Source organism: Phocoena sinus, chromosome 5 (genome assembly GCF_008692025.1).
Source record: "Phocoena sinus isolate mPhoSin1 chromosome 5, mPhoSin1.pri, whole genome shotgun sequence".
Lineage (NCBI taxonomy): Eukaryota > Metazoa > Chordata > Mammalia > Artiodactyla > Phocoenidae > Phocoena > Phocoena sinus.
In genome coordinates, this window is record NC_045767.1 from 72707478 (window position 1) to 72727915 (window position 20438).

General features: G+C 36.3%; 1 protein-coding gene across 8 annotated transcripts in view; it reads right to left on the reverse strand.

Annotated features, from left to right (window-relative positions):
- The window catches only part of FRYL (FRY like transcription coactivator), a 246337-nt gene that overhangs the window by 76304 nt on the left and 149595 nt on the right, over positions 1–20438 (reverse strand). For all 8 annotated transcript variants that reach the window (XM_032632199.1, XM_032632198.1, XM_032632203.1 and 5 more), the window contains 10 exons: positions 19199–19285; positions 16808–16979; positions 16175–16307; positions 13781–13888; positions 9332–9569; positions 7713–7898; positions 7364–7450; positions 5619–5887; positions 2400–2595; positions 1608–1732 (listed from right to left, as the gene is read on the reverse strand). In XM_032632199.1, coding sequence (XP_032488090.1) covers positions 1608–1732; positions 2400–2595; positions 5619–5887; positions 7364–7450; positions 7713–7898; positions 9332–9569; positions 13781–13888; positions 16175–16307; positions 16808–16979; positions 19199–19285 — 1601 coding nt within the window. The remainder of the gene's footprint in view (positions 1–1607; positions 1733–2399; positions 2596–5618; positions 5888–7363; positions 7451–7712; positions 7899–9331; positions 9570–13780; positions 13889–16174; positions 16308–16807; positions 16980–19198; positions 19286–20438) is intronic.

The window sequence follows — 20438 nt, forward strand, 5'->3', positions numbered from 1 at the left end:
TAATTAATAGCTAAATATATAAGCTGACATGTAGAAATATGTAAATATTAATATAATGATGTAAACTAACAAGTGTTAACCCTAATCCTACTGTTTTAAACACAATTTTCATTGTATTTTTGTTTGTTTGCTTTGGTTTGGTTTTGGCCGCACCACGCAACTTGTGGGATCTTAGCTCCCCGATCCGGGATCAAACCCAGGCCCTAAGCAGTGAAAGCGTGGAGCCCTAACCACTGGACCCCCAGGGAATTCCCTGTTTTGTTTTGTTTTGATTGTGAAATAACATGCACTCTGTAGGACATTTGGAAAACAGAAAAAATGGTATAGGCCACCTATTCTAATTTGTAGAGATAAATACAATCTGTTCAATCATTTTCAACCCACACACATTTTACATAGTTGAAACTCCAACATATATAAAATAGTATCCCTTTTTCTTTAATTAACACTAGCAATAACCACTTTCACATGCCATTAATTAATTCATAATGCTCTAGTACTGATAATTTTCCTAACCATTTTCAGTTATTACTGTTTCATTAAATTTTATCTAACTTTTAAAATAAGTACTGTCCAGTGAACATCTTTGTACATTAATCTTTGATTTCATTTCTGATTATCTCCGTAGGATTAATCTTTACAAAGGAGATTAATGGGTCAAAGGGTATGAACTTCATGAAAATAATCTTTTTGTTGTTTTGCTTATATTCTGATTTTAAATTGCAAATGTACTCATTGTAGAAAATTGGGAAAATACAAAAAAATAAGAAGAAAATAAAATCCATCCACGATTTCATCATGTATAGAAACTGCTGCAGACATTTAAAGTATCTGCCTCAGAATTGTTTCTATTTATGGGGATTTGTTTTTTAAGAAATTGAGATCATTTTTGTATCTCACTTTTTCTATTAGCACGATCGTGTGTTTACTTGTCATAAAATTATCTTCCAACACTTCATTTATAATGAATGCTATCCCACACCTACAGACATATTACAATTTATTAACCTATTCTCTGTTGTACATGTTATCTTGGAGACAAAACATCAAACATCACCCCATATCAATGGAGGACAACCTCAAAAGAATAAAGTCAGGATCCATCAGGCAACAACAAAGCAGAAACTCAGGCAAAAATGAAGAATTTACTTTATGACTATCAAAAACACCAAGAATAATATAAAATATGTACATAAATACTTATTTTAAGAATAGTCATTCTCTTGAACAAGAAGGGGAAAAAACCTACAGTTTTAAGCAACAGATCAAGATTATAAACTAACAGAATCAGTGTGTAAATAAATCAGGTAGGAAAATATTACAACTTTACACGGCACTTTATAATTTCTAGAACGTATTTATGTATAATATATATTTGATTTCCATAATCATTCTTTGAAGAAAATATGGTGTTATTTACTCAATCAAAATGAGGAAATAAGGCTCAGATAAAGTAAATAACCTGTTAAAGGTTAAATGGCTAATTAGCTGGTAAAAGTCAGGACTGATATGCAACTATCCTGATAATAAGTACTCTACCTCACCTTCTCTCCAAGGAGCCACATTTGCTATTTTAGGGCATAGAGAAAACATGCAAAGATAATTACCTAAAAGCTCCTGGGTTGGTCCTGCCAAGACCTAGAACAAGGGATTCTGTGATTTCCATGCTCTCAGAGCGCATCATTGGAACTATGTGCTTAAACAAAGATGAAGGGGATGGGATGCCAATAATCTGGAAAAAAAATATTATATTTATCGCAGCCACTAATGATAGTACATCCAACTAAATAATTTGACATTTCAACAGTATTTGGTCAAGGACAATGGATAGGTGACATTTTAGAATGAAAGTCGTTTCAAAATTCACTTGTGGTGTACATAATCTAAAAGAGTTAAACGATTTATCCAATGGCTCGCTACAAGTTCGTTAATGGAAGTGGGGTTTCCAGGTCTCTTAATTCCTTACAGACACTCATCATCATATAATAGGCTGTTTATCCATCAGCCTATTTCTCTCGATCTGTAAAAATGAGTAAAAAAATTACTTCTAAAAGAGTCATCAGTGTTAAAGTTAGACACCCAGGTGTTAAGTTTTGTCAATTTCCTCCAACTACCTGATAATATTTTGTGTCATATCATGAAGACTATGTCACTATTCTTATCAAGTTATTTGTACCCCTACACAATCCAGGGAAATTCTAAAAGAAAAACTTTACGCATTATTGATTCCAACTAAGAACCCATAAAAATAGTAATAGGATTTCTTGAACTATTTTCAGTATTAGTCCAAGTAACTAATGCACTTTTCAACCAAGTTATTTTATTGTCCTGAAAAAGAAATTTTAAAACATTATTTTTATGCTTCCATTTGGATTCGGTGGCAGGTGCAGAAAACTTACTTTAGAATCAATGCTGTAGCCACTATCAGGGGTGGACGCCAGCGTCTCAGGAGGAGAGCACCTCACGGAACCCGCAGATGTTGAAGATGCCGTGGAAGTCGCCGCACTGCAGCAAAGAAGCAGGTAGTTTCTCCACAGGCCCATGTAGGAGTCACTGCTCGTGGTAGTATTTACTTTCTTAGCATTGATGGGGCTACTGAAAAAAAGAAGAAGAAAAACAGGAAGACATAAATAATACATGTTTTGAAAAGTTTTTGTTTTTAAACTAAAGCTAAATTTCTATCAATTTAGGGGAGATGGTTAGCATACAGTTTTTATTACTACCACTGAATCTTGGTGGAATAAGATATAATGAATAAAATATTAGATTGAAAAACAAAACACATTATAGGATCATTTTAACCTAATCTATTATTTCTGTGAGTACAGCTAGTATTTTATCAGGTCACATTGTATAACTTGTTATACATGCTCCACGTAGGGAAAAAAAGTGAAAACAGAATGAAAATCACCTTTAATCCTATGCCAAAATAAGCACTGTAAGTCTTCTACATATCTTCAACTCATATACATTAAAATAAAGGCATAAATACATCTCTTTCATTTAATAAAAACTGAATATTGTTTCATTTGTTTTGTACATGCTTTTTTATACTTAACATATATATTTAAACATCTTCCATGTAAATTAATATACTTCCATGACATCATTTTTGATGACCATATATCAGAGAGATTATCATGATTGATACAGCCACACTTTCACTGTCAGATATTTTAGCTAATAGTAATTTTCCCCTATTATACACAACACTATACATTTGGATATATGCTTAATTATAATAAATGTTTTGTTATTTTCTTGAGTAAATTCCTGAAAATGGAATTGCAGAGTCAATGAATATCTACATTTCTTTTTAACATCTTTATTCGAGTATAACTGCTTTACAATGGTATGTTAGTTTCTGCTTTATAACAAAGTAAATCAGTTATACATATACTTATATCCCCATATCTCTTCCCTCTTGCATCTCCCTCCCTCCCACCCTCCTTATCCCACCCCTCCAGGTGGTCACAAAGCACCGAGCTGATCTCTCTGTGCTATGCGGCTGCTTCCCACGAGCTATCTACCTTACATCTGGTAGTGTATATATGTCCATGCCTCTCTCTCACTTTGTCTCAGCTTACCCTTCCCTAGAATATCTACATTTTTAAGGCTTCTATCAAATTTCTGTTTTGAGAGATTAGACCAATAAGATATTCTGGAACAATTCCATAAATCTTTCCAAATACCAAAAATTCTGTTGGGATTAAGGACTGAGAGCAAAACAAAGACAGGGAAAATACTAAGCTTTATTCCTCACCTTCAATAGATTTATAATCTATTGATAAATAATACGTATCGTTTCACTGATTCGTCGTTTCTCAGTATCTTAAAAATGTTCAGAGCACTGTGACAGCAGTAAAAAAAACAAAAACAGAAACCTGCTAAAAAAATGAAAATCACTGCCATCATTTGTGCTAGGAGAGATATATAATAGAGAAATAAAACAATGTCAGATGGCACTAAGTTTGATGAAGAAAAATAGAGCAGAAAGGGGATATAGGGAATGGTGGTAGGAGAGGCGCTTATAATTTAAAATATGGTAATTAAAGGACACTAAATAAGTTCATAAATGTTACACAAGGTGGCATGTGTCAATCTTCTTTAAAAAACCAGCATCCAATACACAATACCTGAGAATCTACATAGATATATAATTAACATGTATGTGTATATATATATAAAAACAGTAAAAACAAAACCAAAAAATATGTGTGTATATATATATATGTTTATATATATAAATGTATAGATAGATACACACAAATGCGAAAGAAGAAATAATTACTCTGGGTTGGAGATATAAGAGAAGGCTTTAAAAATAAGGTGGAGGGCTTCCCTGGTGGCACAGTGGTTGAGAGTCTGCCTGCCGATGCTGGGGACACGGGTTCGTGCCCCGGTCTGGGAAGATCCCACATACCGCGGAGCGGCTGAGCCTGCGCGTCCGGAGCCTGTGCTCCGCAACAGTGAGAGGCCCGCGTACCGCAAAAAAAAAAAAAAAAAAAAAATAAGGTGGAATTTGCGATGCGTCAGATATGGGCAGGGCATAAAGAAAACAAAAGGCATTCTAGGTTCATGTGAACAAAAACTCACGGAATAGACACTGCAGACCACATTCAGTGAACTCTGAGAGGTTTATTTTGGCTCCAACATAAAGTACATGGATAGCACTGATAGAAAGTAAGGGAGAAAGTACAGACTGGAGAAGCCAGGTTTGTGCAGTATTTTTTTTTTTTTTTTTTTTTTTTGCGATACGCGGGCCTCTCACTGCTGTGGCCTCTCCCGTTGCGGAGCACAGGCTCCGGACGTGCAGGCTCAGCGGCCATGGCTCACGGGCCCAGCCGTTCCGCGGCATGTGGGATCTTCCCGGACCGGGGCACGAACCCGTGTCCCCTGCACCGGCAGGCGGACTCTCAACCACTGCGCCACCAGGGAAGCCCTGTGCAGGCTTTAATATGAGCTGAAGGTGTTAAGTTTATCCAGGTGTTGGGTTTATATGGTCAAGTTATATGACAGGAGGACTCATGCCATGCATATTGGATAAGGTGAAATCAGGAACCCAAACTCAAATAAATTCTCTTTAAAATTTAAGAGCAAGACTAACCTGCAGTTATAAAGCCTTGATCAACTCTCCATCACATCACCAGTTACTCCAACTCTTTGCCATTATCCTCAGAACTAAAACCAATATCATTATCACGAAATCCCTAACAGTGGACAGCCTTCCTTACAGTGTTGTCAGGAAAAGTAAGGTCACTGAACTCATTTTCCCTTCACTTCTCACCCTTTATCTACAAACTTATCTATACTCGCAACCATATTCATCTTCGGATGATTTCCTCATTAATTCTTTCATTCACTGGACACAAACTACGTACCAAGCAGTGTGTTATTAAGTAAATGAACGATTACAAATTGGTGAGACCAAATTATACGAAAAGAATGAAAGGATAATGAGACTGGATCCTTTACAACTTTCATCTCCCTTCTTCACATACCAGTATGTTATGGCATGTTATTTATGGGATTTCCAATTTGTAGAACTTTTCAAATGCATACCTTATGAAGGCTGACAGTCTATACATTTTAAAACCTGCACTAGAAAAACAACTTACTTTATATCAACTTGTGGGGATAACAACTGAAGTCTTGTGTATGCAAACATCCAAGCATAGCTCACAGCTGTAGGGCAGTGTTTTGGAAGGTTTTCTTGCTTTAAAAAACTGGAGAGACTTATAATCCATGGATCTTGGCCTTGGGTCACATGTGCAAATATCCATATGTGCGATGGACTAATCACATCAAACTGGTGGCTAATAGGAGAAGAGTTCCATTCTGCTAATGTCTGTAAATCTATTGAGCTAGGGCAATACAGCAAAGTAGTCTAGGCAGAGAAAAAAAAACAAAACCAATTGATTATTGTACATTTCAACAACTTTCAAAGTTTTGCCATATAAATTGCTTTTAACTATAAGTGGCCTATTGTTAGTTTCTAGAACAGAGGTTCTTAAACAGGGGTAATATGAGCAGAGAATTCCTGAAACTGCATATAAGCTGTTTTGTGCACATGTGTACATGCAATTTTCTGGACAGAGATTCCATAGTTTGTGTTAGTCTCAAAAAAGATCCATAAACCAAAAAGTTTAAGAACCACTACTTATGTAATTCATGTATGAATATGCAGCTTTCACGGGCATACTGAAGCTGCTCGAGAACTCAAAAATGAACCACTGACTTTCATGCTGATGTGCCCTATATATGCATAAGTGGAACAGACGGGGAAATGGGCTCCTCTCCAGAGGTACATATTCTCAAATATTTGCTCAATAATATTCAAAGCTCTTATACTGAAGAGATAAAGACTTAGCTTAAGAGCAAATTACTTATGATTCAAACAACAACAATGACAACAAAACAACAACAAAAACCGGAGTCTTAAACTGAAGAGGCCCAATTCACTCGATCATTCAACAGATATTCATAAAGTACCTGCTCCGAGTCAGGCACTGTTTTAGGCACTAGAGACAGCCATCCACTTCTCAATTCATGGTTAATAATCTAAAACAGAATGCTTTAAATTGTACATACTTATAACCATCTCTTAGGTTTATAAAATTTATTAATATCTCTCTTGGTTACATATAACTCGTGAGGTATGAGAGCCAAGTGTTATGTGGAAAGTACAGGTATCTTGTCCAGGTATTCCAAAACGGGAAGGAAATAATTTCAAGTGGTAAAGTGTGATGGTTATTCTTATATCAGTTTTGAAATCTTGATATATGACCTTTTCTTCCCCCAAGCCAAACTAAGAAAGTTGGCATCAGCTTTCTTATGTACGTGTTGACAAAGTGTTTTTCTTCATCTTAATGAGTCAAATTACATATGACTCAGGCATAAAATACTATATATTTACTCTATGCACTTAAATTTACGTGGCAAAGCAAACAAATACAGTTACTGAAGGTGCAGAGCTCAATTTTTTGCTTCGAATTTCAACAAAAATTTTCTCCATAGCCTTTTAACCAGCATATATAGGTCAAGAATATTATATACCGTAATAAATAGCAAACAGTAGTTGACAGCAGCTTCAGACTTAAGAGAAATTTTTTAGATTGGAATGGTTGGAATTTTACAAAGATGAAATATTTTTATTTCTGTGGGAAGAGTACTGACCATAGCATAAACTAGTGCCACTTTGTGTGTGTGTATGCCACTTTTTTAAAGTATTTTTTATTTTTAAAGCCCTTTACCATTTTCAAAAATACTTTCTAATGCATGACATTTGTAAAAGAAACTCATGTATATACGTATGTCTTAAGTTCCAACACACGATTGAATAGCACAAAATCATTAAAGTTACCTGATCGGCCCCAGTGAGATGGATGAAGCTCTCAAGAATGGATGGGCTCAGCCTGTCCATCACATCTATGGCTAATTCGTCATCACCCTATAAAAAAGATATCACATGTCTAAAAAAGTTTAGGAATGTTTCAGAAAAGCCGTCAAACCTAGGTAAGCATTAAAACTCACTTTAGCCCTATTTGTTACAAATGGAATCGAGGGCAGGTGGGTGAGCTTAGACCCTGTCAAAAAGATCTTGTTATAAAGTAAATCATCCCTGTCGGTAAAAACAGAAATGGAATAAGGATGGACAAAAGGAGTTTTTAAGTACTTTCTTTAGGTAGCTGGATGAGATGTCTAAATCTTACCTTAGGTATTTCCAAAAGTGCAAATAAAGCCCGTATTTCTCTAAGGACACTGACAGCTAATCTCCTAGTGGCAGGTCGACTGCTACAGAGAGTGACAAGTGCAAACCCTTCGACCACATGGAATACATTGGAACACGGGCTCCTTTCCAGAGGAGGGGGATGAGAAGCTCCATTAACCATACCATGCTTGAAAAGTAAACAGAAGTTAAAAAATATATGTATGTATAGACATTCTAGTAAAACAATTACTAAAGAGTAAAGCAAATCATAAAAATGATGGCTATAGGTCTGTCTCAGCTCAAGAAATTTAAATAACATTTAATTTATAAAAATGTCATAGTCACATAGTGAAAAAAGCATTTAATTGGCAGTCTAAACAGGAATTCTGTACCTAAGTTCTATCACTCTCTGGCTACTTTGTAAATGCCTTAGAGCTGACACTTAAAGTCACTACTGGCCTAACATTTCTATATGGAAAATGAGGGGACTGGATGGTATTCTTTGTACTCAAAGTGTGGACCAGCAACGTGGCATCACCTAGGAGCTCGTTAAAAAGAGAGATTCTCAGGCCCCTGTGATTTGTAGGCTCTTTAAAGGTTGAGAAGCTGGGTTGGCTTAGATGATCCAGCTCTAATATTCCAAGATTCTATGACTTAACACATTATCACAAATCAATAATTTGAGCAACTTTTATGGTTAAGAAGCACACATACTGTAATGTGAAATGGGGACTGGTGCCTTTGATAAAACAATCAAATAACTCAGCTGAAAGGCTACCAAAATTTTTTATTATATCAGCTTTAAATATATTGGAAACAACCTAAATGTGAGCTAGAATTGCCTCTAATTTCTATGTTCATTTAAAAATAATTATTACCGGGACTTCCCTGGTGGCTCAGTGATTAAGAATCCATCTGCCAATGCAGGGGACATGGGTTTCAGCCCTGGTCCAGGAAGATCTCACATGCCACAGAGCAACAAAGCCCATTCGCCACAACTACTGAGCCTGCGCTCTAGAGCCTGCGAGCCACAACTACTGAGCCCACATGCCACAACCACTGAGCCCATGCGCCACAACTACTGAAGCCCACGCGCCCTAGAGCCTGCAAGCCACAACTATTGAGCCCACGTGCCACAACTACTGAAGCCCATGTGCCCTAGAGCCCGCGAGCCATAAGGACTGAGCCTGTGTGCCACAACTACTGAAGCCCACACACCTAGAGCCTGTGCTCCTCAACATGAGAAGCCATCGCAATGAGAAGCCCATGCACCGTAACGAAGAGTAGCCCCCGCTCGCCGCAACTAGAGAGAAAAGCCCACGTGCAGCAACGAAGACCCAATGCGGCCAATAAATAAATAAAATTTTAAATAAATAAATAAAAATAAAAACTAAAAATAATTATTACCAAAGAAAGAAAGTTGGAAAGGTTGGACACGCAAATGTTATGTATTTAATATATAAACTATAGGAAAGTTCTGCTTAAGGGATTACAAACACTTTGAAAGGAAGTAAAACTAATAAAACTTTTAGTTCTTGAGAAAGTCAATATGTTTTAACATCATCATTGGTCATCTACCACTGACCACATACAAAGAGACACTACAAAAGAGTTTGGTACCTGTGAGTCCTGGTTTTTGTTATGCATTTGGGTTGCTTGTTTCCACTGATTTATTAATTGCACCAACATCTTTACGGCATTATCAAGAAGCGTGGGATGGACATCAGTCACTTCACGAACAATAAAATAAACAAATCCTGAAAGAACATCCTCCCGCCAATCTGGAAAATCAAGCATTAGTGCCTGCAGAGTATTGAAAGCCAGAGCACGTAGTTCTTCATCCATATGAACTGTGAGCCTACCAAGAACAAAATTCCATTAGCAAACCTCAAAAACCTTCCAAAGAGTTTTATCATCTAAAATGTAAAACTAAGAATTTAAAAAATATATCCTTTCAGTTGGTTCATAAGAAGTAAGAAGATAGGAACCAATGTGCACTTTTTGTGCTATATTCATCCTTATGCTAAACTATATTCATTTATTTAAATTCACACGTCAATCTACTAATATTAGTTGGTACTTGTACTATAATTCAGAATAATAAGTTTGATCATAATTCAAATGCTGTACTTTAGAAAACACAGATTGACAAATCAGAATTACATAAAAAAATTCTTTAATCCTTAAAATGCCGTATGTTATCCTATAATCAATCAAAAATTACGTCCAATCATATAATACCTTAGCGCTAGCTCATATTTATTTAGTCCTTTATTGGAAAGGACATGATTTATCTCTATCATTCCTTTCATGCTGCTGAGGTTACAGTTAAACCTAAGACGGGCTGATTGTGAAGGAAGAAATACAACAAATCAAGATGGAATCAGTTTAACAGAAATAATTCTTGACAGTGAAAATGAGAATAAATTTAGGAGTAACTTCATAAATGGGGTATGCCTAGAAAGAAAATGAAAAAAAAAAAAAGTGTCAAACGAACCCATAAGGTCTTCAAGAGTTTAAGTCTAAAAAAACAAAAAAAAAAAAACAAAAGAGTTTAAGTCTAAATAAATTATAGGAGAGGCTATATATAATTACCTTTTAAAGACATCAATACAATATGAGGACATGAATTAATATTAGTTAAAGGAGTTTAATGGAACTTAAAGAAGAGAATGATAAACAAGAAAATCATAAAACATGGCTGCAGCAGTGAAGCTACCAATATATAATGCTATATGAATATGAGTTTCCGTTGGGGGCGGTAGAGTATTATTTTCATGATTGACCATCAAGACACATGCATCAGAGTTAGAAACAGCCTGAATGAATAAAGAAAAGCAGGTGTATTAAAAAGTATGCCACAGTTACATGCTTGGGCAGCTGGAAAGATGGAGTTATCCTCAATGAAAGAGGTAGAGAGCTGCAATGATTTATGTGAGAGGAGATACCAGTCTTCACCCTGCTGAGCTCAGTTCTGGTCTTCACTAAGCCAACATTCAACTGACCATGAGACTGAGGAGAAAATGTATTACAGCTACAGAGACCCAGGAGTGAGCCACGAAGCAGCAGCAGTTAGAGCAGCGCACTGGAAGTACCACATGTGGTCAGATCAAGGGTCTCTAGCCCAGTGTTCTGTCTCTGATAGTGGCACCAAAGGCGATACTGTGGGCTAGGAGAGTGACTGACTCTGTGCTGCTGGCTTTAAAGGTCATTTTAACATCTCTTAAATCCACAAATTTACACCTATCTGTGTGACTTGGGGTATAGCCATGAAGAGAATGGTGCCTGAAGAATTCAAGGCAGGAGAACAAATCGACCTTCCCTAGAGACAGCAGACAGGTCTGCAAATTTACAGTGTATCTTTGCTTTGTTTGTTTGCTTACTTTATTTCTAAGTAAATAAGATTTAGACATCACAATTCCAAATGATAGGAGTTGGGGACAAAGTCAGCAGACCCTCGAATCTTTCTTTCTGCCAAAATAGACTAACTGGTAACTGAATACCACAGGGGAAAGAAGCAAAGTATTATAAATAGCAAAGCAAACTGTCAATCACTGTCGAAATATTTGCTCCTCTACAAGGCTCCTCTACCCCTGCCCCTTGGAGATGCAATTTCATTTTGGTGGGGGATATGGACTGCCGTCCACAAAGATGTAGGTGAGTTAAACTGAGGTGGGAGGAGTAAGAGTGGAATTGGATGAGAGTTGTTTACTGCTTTCCCAAGGAATAGCATTATAAATAATTAAAACTTATTTTCCCTCCCTAACACTGACAAGAACTTCATAACTCTGCAATCTAATTTACAGCAAGAGTTAAGAGACAGAGTGGGAAGGGATGAATTTATCTCATGGTGCAAAGTTTCTAAGTAACCCCTTTCTGGGCTTCCCTCGTGGCGCAGTGGTTGAGAGTCCGCCTGCCAATGCGGGAGACATGGGTTCGTGCCCCGGTCCGGGAAGATCTCACATGCCGTGGAGCGGCTGGGCCCGTGGGCCATGGCTGCTGGGCCTGTGTGTCCGGAGCTTGTGCTCCGCAACGGGAGAAGCCACAACAGTGAGAGGCCCGCGTACGACAAAAAAAAAAAAAAAAAAAAAAAAAAGTAACCCCTTTCTTCTCCTCATAATCCTAAGAGACCAATACCATTCAAGGCCTGAATGAAACCCACAACCGCGGAGGATAGGTAGTGCGCGGGTGTGTGAAATGCTAGGTGTTTTCAAGGAGGTAGACAAGGTTGCTGGAGTGGTCTATTAACTGTTTATTCATTGTGAATTTAACTTAAGACTTAGTGATAAGTGCCCAGCGAGCAGTAAACATCTTTCAATGTGATCAAGTATCACTGCCCTGATAGTCTTTGCACTTGGTTTTCCCTTTAGGCTGGGGCCAGCAAACTATGGCTCAAGGGCCAAATCCAGCCAGGAGCCTTCACAGGTGGCTGCTTCTGCACTACAGTGGCAAAGATGAGTAATCTGTGACAGATACCACGTGACTTGCAAATCTTAAAATATTTACTATCTGGTCCTTTAAGAAAAAAAGTTTGCCGACCCCTTATCTAAAGAGAATCCCCAACTATGTCAACATAGCCTTTTTCGACATGGCCTTTTTCGAAAGGCCATCACCTCAACTTAGAATTACTTTTGGGAGCTGGTATTTAAGTTTGGATGTCATGTTATTTACTCATTTACAGAGCCTAGTAGAAGAAAGAGATAAAAACTTGAATGCTATGGCCTCTGCAATAAGAGGAAAAAGTGAAAATGAGACCTGGTTATCACCCTAGGTGCTAAAGAAATGACTGTAGGAGTTAACACACTAATTAATTGCCCAGTGGGGCCGTCATACACTGATAATGCCCATATGTTAAGAGAAAACATGGTATACAAGTCCTAAGAAACACTACTAGATGGAAAGGCAAGGAATTTAAAAATAGGATTTGTAGGGGAATCCAGAAGAACTTTAACAGTTAAAAAATGAGTGAGGACTGCTGGTGGGAATGTAAATTGATACAGCCACTATGGAGAACAGTACGGAGGTTCCTTAAAAAACTAAAAAGAGAACTACCATACGACCCAGCAATCCCACTACTGGGCATATACCCAGAGAAAACCGTAATTCAAAAAGACACATGCACCCCAATGTTCATTGCAGCACTATCTCCAACAGCCAGGACATGGAAGCAACCTAAGTGTCCATCAACAGATGAATGGATAAAGAAGATGTGGCACATATATACAATGGAATATTACTCAGCCATAAAAAGAAACAAAATTGAGTTATTTGTAGTGAGGTGGATGGACCTACAGTCTGTCATACAGAGTAAAGTAAGTCAGAAAGAGAAAAATAAACACCATATGCTAATACATATATATGGAATCTTAAAAAAAAAAAAAAGGTTCTGAAGAACCTAGGGGCAGGACAGGAATAAAGACATAGACGTAGAGAATGGACTTAAGGACACAGGGAGGGGGAAGGGTAAGCTGGGACAAAGTGAGAGAGTGGCATGGACATACAGACACTACCAAACGTAAAATAGATAGCTAGTGGGAAGCCTCAAAGCACAGGGAGATCAGCTCGGTGCTTTGTGACCACCTAGAGGGGTGGGATAGGGAGGGTGGGAGGGAGACGCAAGAGGGAGGGGATATGGGGATATATGTATACGTATAGCTGATTCACTTTGTTATATAGCAGAAACTAACAAAACATTGTAAATTAATTATACTCTAATAAAGATGTTAAAAAAAAAAGATACTTTTAGGATTTCACATTTAGGATATCAGGTCATTCGTTGCTCTCATTCCCTGGGGAAAGAAAGGCTTTGACCTCTCTGCCATGAAATTAAATAAAAGTCATTAAATACATCTTGAGATTAAATTTCATCAACAACAACGAAAAATGAATGAGGAGAAAGTGTTAACAAAATGTAAAAGACAAAATGGGAGTTTAGAAGGTTATCAAATAAAGGATTAAAAATGTCTTTATCACTACTTTTTTAGTGATAATAGTAACAGGGGTGCATTAGAAATTTAAAGAGATTTAAAGAGATAAAAGGTAACCTCACAAACAGTAATTCTCATTTACCTTGCTAACAATTCAATGAGGTCAGTTCTGCTCATACCGTCAGGAATCAACCTTGGAATAGCAGCAATACAAGTTCTAAACAAATCAATTTTGGGTTTTCTTTCCCCCCTGAAAAACAGATCACAAGAGGACTTAATAAGAAGACTCTTACATACACCAGACAATGAAAGCAGACTTGGAAAAATTATTACAGAAAATGAGCCCACCTCCAAAAGTTTAATGTATTTATTATAAAAAGAGCATATACAAATCCAGTAAATAATTATCAGTTTATAAATGCAGAAAAGAGTATATGGATAATTCAGGAAAAAAACACAGGTAGCCAGCAAAAAAGGTTTTCAGTAATTAAAAACAAGTATAACAACTATTATGTTTAAATAATAAGTATTATTTAAGTAAATTATTTATATTATAATTGTTTCAAATAGAATTAAATACATAATATTTAACCTTTGATAATATTTAATTATTAAAATAATAAAATTGACATTAAATAACCAAATATTAGTTATTTGGGGGGTCTATAAAATCAACAAAATTTTTTCTTTCTCTTAATATCATATACTAACAAGGGTTTTAGAGAACAGACATTCTCATATACTACTGCTGGAGTTGTTTTTTCTTGTCTTTTTATTTTACTTCAGAACGTGTACACACACACACACACACAAACATATTTAAAATTTTTATGTAATAAAATATGTGAAGTTTTGAAAATCCTGGTTCCTCCAGAGGCTTGATACAATTTAATTCTTCTGTATTTTCCCCTAGTTATTCAATGATTTTATTTATTTTAAATATCTAACCTTTTAGATACTGGTTTTTATTTTGGTCTACATTTCAAGGGGAAGCTGTTAATTTATTTTACCCAAATTATCCTTCAATTGGCCCAATAAAATAATTCTTATATAGACAAGAATTTGGATGTTTTAAGAGTTTTCGGCTCAGTATCCATTAACATGGCAATGGACTACTACTTACTTTTAGTGATTTTATATACAGTGAGTTTTCTCAGCTTGGTTCCAACACACATGAATTTCAGTTACCACAATTTAGTTAAATAATACCAGTCTCCAACAATGTGCTTCAATTTTCCGTTACCATCAACTATAAGTAATTGCGTAGCCAAGCTTCCCTGTTAGCTCCTCAGTGCACAAATCAGGACGTAAAAAAACAGATGTGATCATAACCAGTGATTTAATCACATTAATTTTTTCAAAGTCTGTCGTGATTGGTCACTGCACATCTGTTATTCGGTTCACACATACATGGCAAATTATGTAATTGTGTTGATTCCTTGCCTCCAGGGGTAAACTCAGGTGGCATTTGACAACAATGGATAATCAAAAGAGGAAACTGGCCAACAAAGATTAAAGTACAGCGAAGAAAAGAAAAGTGAATACTGGGAGTCAAATATTGGGTTGGCCGAAAAGCTTGTTTGGGTTTTTCTGTAACATCTTACGGAAAAACCCAAACAAACTTTTTGGTCAACCCAATATCAATCAAATATTAATGGAGTTACAGAAGAACTAGCTGACCGGGGAATGCTGACACTGCCGTCATTGAAGATGCTACATACACAGCCAGAGGAACTCAGTGAGGGCAAATTTACAGGCAGAAATGAGGAAAGTGTGACAAAAAGGATGAAGACTTCCCAGAGAAAGTAATGCAGGAAAAAAAACTTCACATTGGAGAAACTCTCAGAGATATTAACATTTTCTAGTATATAATAACTATGCATTAATTGAGAGAGCCAATATCCAATTTGGTTATCTAAGATGTACAATGCAGATATTAACACCTTAAAAAAAGTCCACTTACAAAGAATATGTAGATATTTCCTAGCAAGTAAAAGAAGTTATTGCCATAAAATATATCTTCCTGAGGAGGAAGTCCCTAACAATAAGGGAAAAAAACATGGGTTGACAAGCAGTGCTGGCAGTGGGATCGGGGTGAGATGAGGTACAGTTTCTCACACAAAAAGCCACTCATACATTATTCCCCTCTGTACCCTCAGTTCCCAGGAGATTTTCAGGTTTTCTTTTTTTGTTGAACAAGGCTCTGGAAATAACAGCATTTGTTTGACTTAATAAACCAACCATGTCCACACACATCTGCGGTCACTAGCATTTATCTCTCACTCACAGAATAAGTATAAGGGCTCAACACTGACAACAAACTGGACGGATCCAGGATGACTTTTGCTATCTGTACTGGTTTGACAGCACTTTAAAGAGTAAAACTGAGCCTGTGGGAGGAATCGCTGTATTAAAAACTGCCGCAGATGGCAACAGGGGCGAGATCCAGAAGAGAAAGGAAGGAAACAAGCAAGAAGCGACCCACTTTACTTATGAAAACGGAAATAGCAATGAAGAGAAGTAATTGACTACATACGTAATCATATCTTCAGGCTCCTTATTAGACATCTGCACGCTAGTCATACACATTGGTCTCCCAACTTCTTTGTCCAAATGTCTGAGAATGCTGTCTAACGCTTTTCTCACTTGAGGGTAGTAAACAGACATTCCTGGGGGGGGCGGGGGGGAACTTCACAGTTATAAAATGTCAAAAATTAGATAAAGAATAGTTACAGTTATTTTCTGTAAAAAAATAAAAGCCCATCACAACCTTTAAATTACATTAGCTTATTTTTGTTACAAAGGAAGGAGTTCTGACTTTGACATACTATTCTCCCTGATAATTTGCTTCAGTATATTGGAGAAAATGTGAAAAATTATGCACACAACTGAAATTAATTTGAAGGAAGGACAAAATGCAGTGAATAGTATCCTGTGAGAAAATATTTAACAAGACTTTTAACATAACAACTTATGGATATTATAAAAAAAGTATTCATTTTTGAATCACTCTGTACACTGGAATAACTAGGCAAATATATACTTTCATAGGCAAATATATACACGTATGTATACATTTACACAGGCAATAATACATTTTAGATTTGATCATAACCTTTCACAAAAGAATATTAAACTGTATTATTTACTTATTCCAGTTAACACTAACCTATGACTTTTGCCTCTTCATCTGTCAAGGTTTTATTGAGAAAAATTTTCTTTACACGCAGAGTGTTTCCTGAGGGAAGAATAACTCCTGTTGTTGGCATTGGCGGCTCACCATCTTTCTGCTGCAAACTGTCCGCTATTACAAGGAAGACTCTGAGGCCTATGTTCATTCTCTTCAGAGAAAAAAGTTTCAAAATAAAGAAGTCAGAGTGTCAGAAAATTCTTTTTTTTCATGCTAAAAATATCTCATCAAATAACACCGGGGGATGGGAGGAAGGAGGACAGAAGAAACACAAACCTTTCTGTCCCACATTTTAAACTAGCCCAGGCACTGCAGTTTGCTTTAATACCAAATTCCCAAGTGCCACCCATTCACTTATGAGGTCAACTGGCTCTCTTATTTTCTAGCTTATTTCAAACCTCTTCCATCCCTTCCTCAACTCTCCTACACCCTGATACCATACTCTCCCCTCTATAAGCAGATGATCTGTCACCCACTTCACAGTCAGAAAAAAAACATCAACCTTCCTCAATCTCTCACTACAAAACACACTGATCTACTTATATCTGCACCTTTTCTTCCTCTACTTTGCTCCCGTTACAGTTGAGGAGTGCTGGTATTCCTAGTTATTAGAATCCCATCTGCTCTTGCATTATCAGGAAATTACACTATCAATTATCCCTTCTCTTTCTTGCATCTTCAACATTTCCCTTTTAACTGAATATTCTGACTCTTGTTAACTATACTCAACTATCTTAATGCAATGAGTTCTCCCCATAATACTTCCCTCTCACTCATCAGTGACAATACTGTTCAAACCAGTGGGCATTTTTCCTGCATCCTATTTGACTTTTCATCAGCATGGGACACTGTCAAATATTCCTTATTCCCTGAAACCCTCCCTTCCTTGGATACATCTGTGCCACTGCTGACTGTGTCATCTCTGTCCACATTCCAAATTTACCCTCCTTTATCTGAATATTAAATGTTAGACTGCTTCAAGGCAAGTTCCTAGGCTGCCTTTTCCTATCATTATGTATTCTCTCCCAAAGTAATTTCATGTATTTACATGGCTTCAATTACCATCCATACCAGATCACCTGCTAATTTTAAGCCTTACTTCTCCTCTGAACTTGGACTCTCAGACCAATTTGACACTTCTACTTGGATGTCAGAAAGATGCCTCAGATTTGCCACGTTCAAACCAAATGCCCTCTTCCCCGCCAAACTCAGTATCTTCTCAGTGTTTCTTTTCTCAGTAAATGATCTCTCTATCCACACCACACCATCTCAGCCCAAGCTGTCATTAGTTATGACCTACACGAGTGGTCTCTAAAATGGGTATATGCATTCCAGTGGGTGTTCACTGGATGGTTCACTGGAATACAGGGAGAAAATAAAACTTTCGTTTATATATTTTTTATCTAAATAAGATCAAGGTTTTAAGATTTACCCCTCTTTACATACGACGTAATACTGGTGATATTAGTCTAATATCAGATGGTCATTTCACATAGTCATAGAAGACATCTTGAAGGGAGTGGGAAAATTCCACAACGTACTGTGGTTCACAGAGGTTCCTCACTTATTCATTCTTTCAGTGTATTGCAATTTGCTTGATTTGATTAAGTGGATTAATAGATAATTTTATCTGGCTTTAACTAAACTAGCTCTCACAAGCTTAAAAAGATTCCTGAAAAGGAAATACAGATTGAAGAAAATCCTAATAAAGTAAGCCTGTAGAAAAACAACAACAACAAAACAGCACAACTGACATTTTTTCTACTCTTAGTATGAACGTTTCAGTGAGGAAAAAAATTAATTTCAGAAATAAACTTGTTCAATGAAGAGAATATTTTTGAAAACAGATGATCAAGAAAACGTCTTTCATTATGTGATTTTTGTAGCTGAGAACCAGGTTAAGCATGTCATCTATAAAAAGTCGTTTCTGCTCACTTTAAAAATTTGGAAATAATTATTAACCTATCTTAAGAATTCTACAAATAAAAAGCTTCAATAACTTTCGAGCTCATTTGTTAACTACATAAATATATATCTTAAGATTTGATTATGAGGAGGACCAGCACAGTCATTTAAAAGAAATAAGAGAAAATATAACACTTATTTTGTCTTTTTACATTCTCCAGTGTCATTAAATTCCAATAAGCAATTACTTCAAAAAATATTCTTAAACAATCTGAAAATTTTATATCTAAAGGATGAGCAGGAGTTTACGAGGGAATAACAAGGCCAAAGAAGTAGGAAATAACATTTATCTTAATTTTTAACTAGAGATTTGAGCCTAAGAGTTCTGATTCCAGAAATTGTGCTTAAAAAAAAATTTTTTTTAATTGTATAGGATAGTAAATTACTACATTATAATTTTTTTACCTCTGGATTAATGGTGAAAGTTTTGGTAGATTTGCCAACACTGAGAAGATCAAATATTATTTCTTTCATTGCAAAATCCAAACGTTCCTAGAGGGAAAAAAAAAAAAAAAATCAATAAATCCTTATAACTTTCTACTGCTATGGGCATACCTTGGAGATAATGTGGGTTTTGTTCCAGACCTCAATAAAGCAAAATCAGAATAAAGCAGGTCACACAAATTTTCTGGTTTCCCAGTGCATATAAAAGTTATGTTTAACTATACTGTAGTCTATTAACTGTACAACAGCATTATGCCTAAGAAAACAATGTACAACCTTAACTAAACAATACTTTATTGCTTAAAAAACACTAACCATCATCTAATAACACAGAGTCGCCACAAACCTTCAGTTTGAAAAAAAAAGGCAATATCTGCAAAGCACAATAAAACAAAGTGCAATAAAACAAGGGTCTGCCTGTATAAGTTAAGTATCATGTTAAGAATTATACAAATAATGGCAACAATACAGGTCTGTACCCACAAGAAGTTCCCGAATCTAGCTGGACAAAAGAAAAATGCGTATGAATTAATGTTAAAAGTATATGATTATAGATACATGATTTAATTATCAAATGATTGGTTGAAGAGCCAAACCAGCAGGATAGAAGTTTTAAACACGCATTTGCCAAACTCATATTCAAGACCTAAGTGAAGGAATTCCCAAAATAATGATAAAAGGAAGTCCCATGACGATAGCAATGAGGCAGGCCTGGAGAGCAGGGAGTTCATACTGGGACAGAAAGAACAGGGCTCCGGGAAGGGTAATCTCAAAGGAAAGATAAGTTAACTAAGAGTAACTGATGTTTGAGAGGAGCTCTATAGTTCTGGAGGAGTGTTGGTGTGAGGTGATTAAGCAAAGGTAGTGGGTATGACCCTCGGGGAAGGGATGCAACCAAATAGCAAAAGTTTTCTCAACAACAGATCTAAAGCACAATCTGCTTTCATTCATCTTATTGACACATTTATTCTTATCTAATTATCATTAATTCTGTGCTCCCGTAAATAGAAATGTATTCGTTTTATTTAAATTGTCTTCATTGTCAAAAATAATTACATTATGGGTCATCTTCGTTGTCATAGTTTTAGTTCAAAGAGAACTCAATGAACATTCTGGAACCAAAGTGTTTTTCCCAAATTGAGAAGGTAACCCTACCTATGCTTCTCTGGGGCTGATGTCCCAAAAGAGAATGTGACCAGAG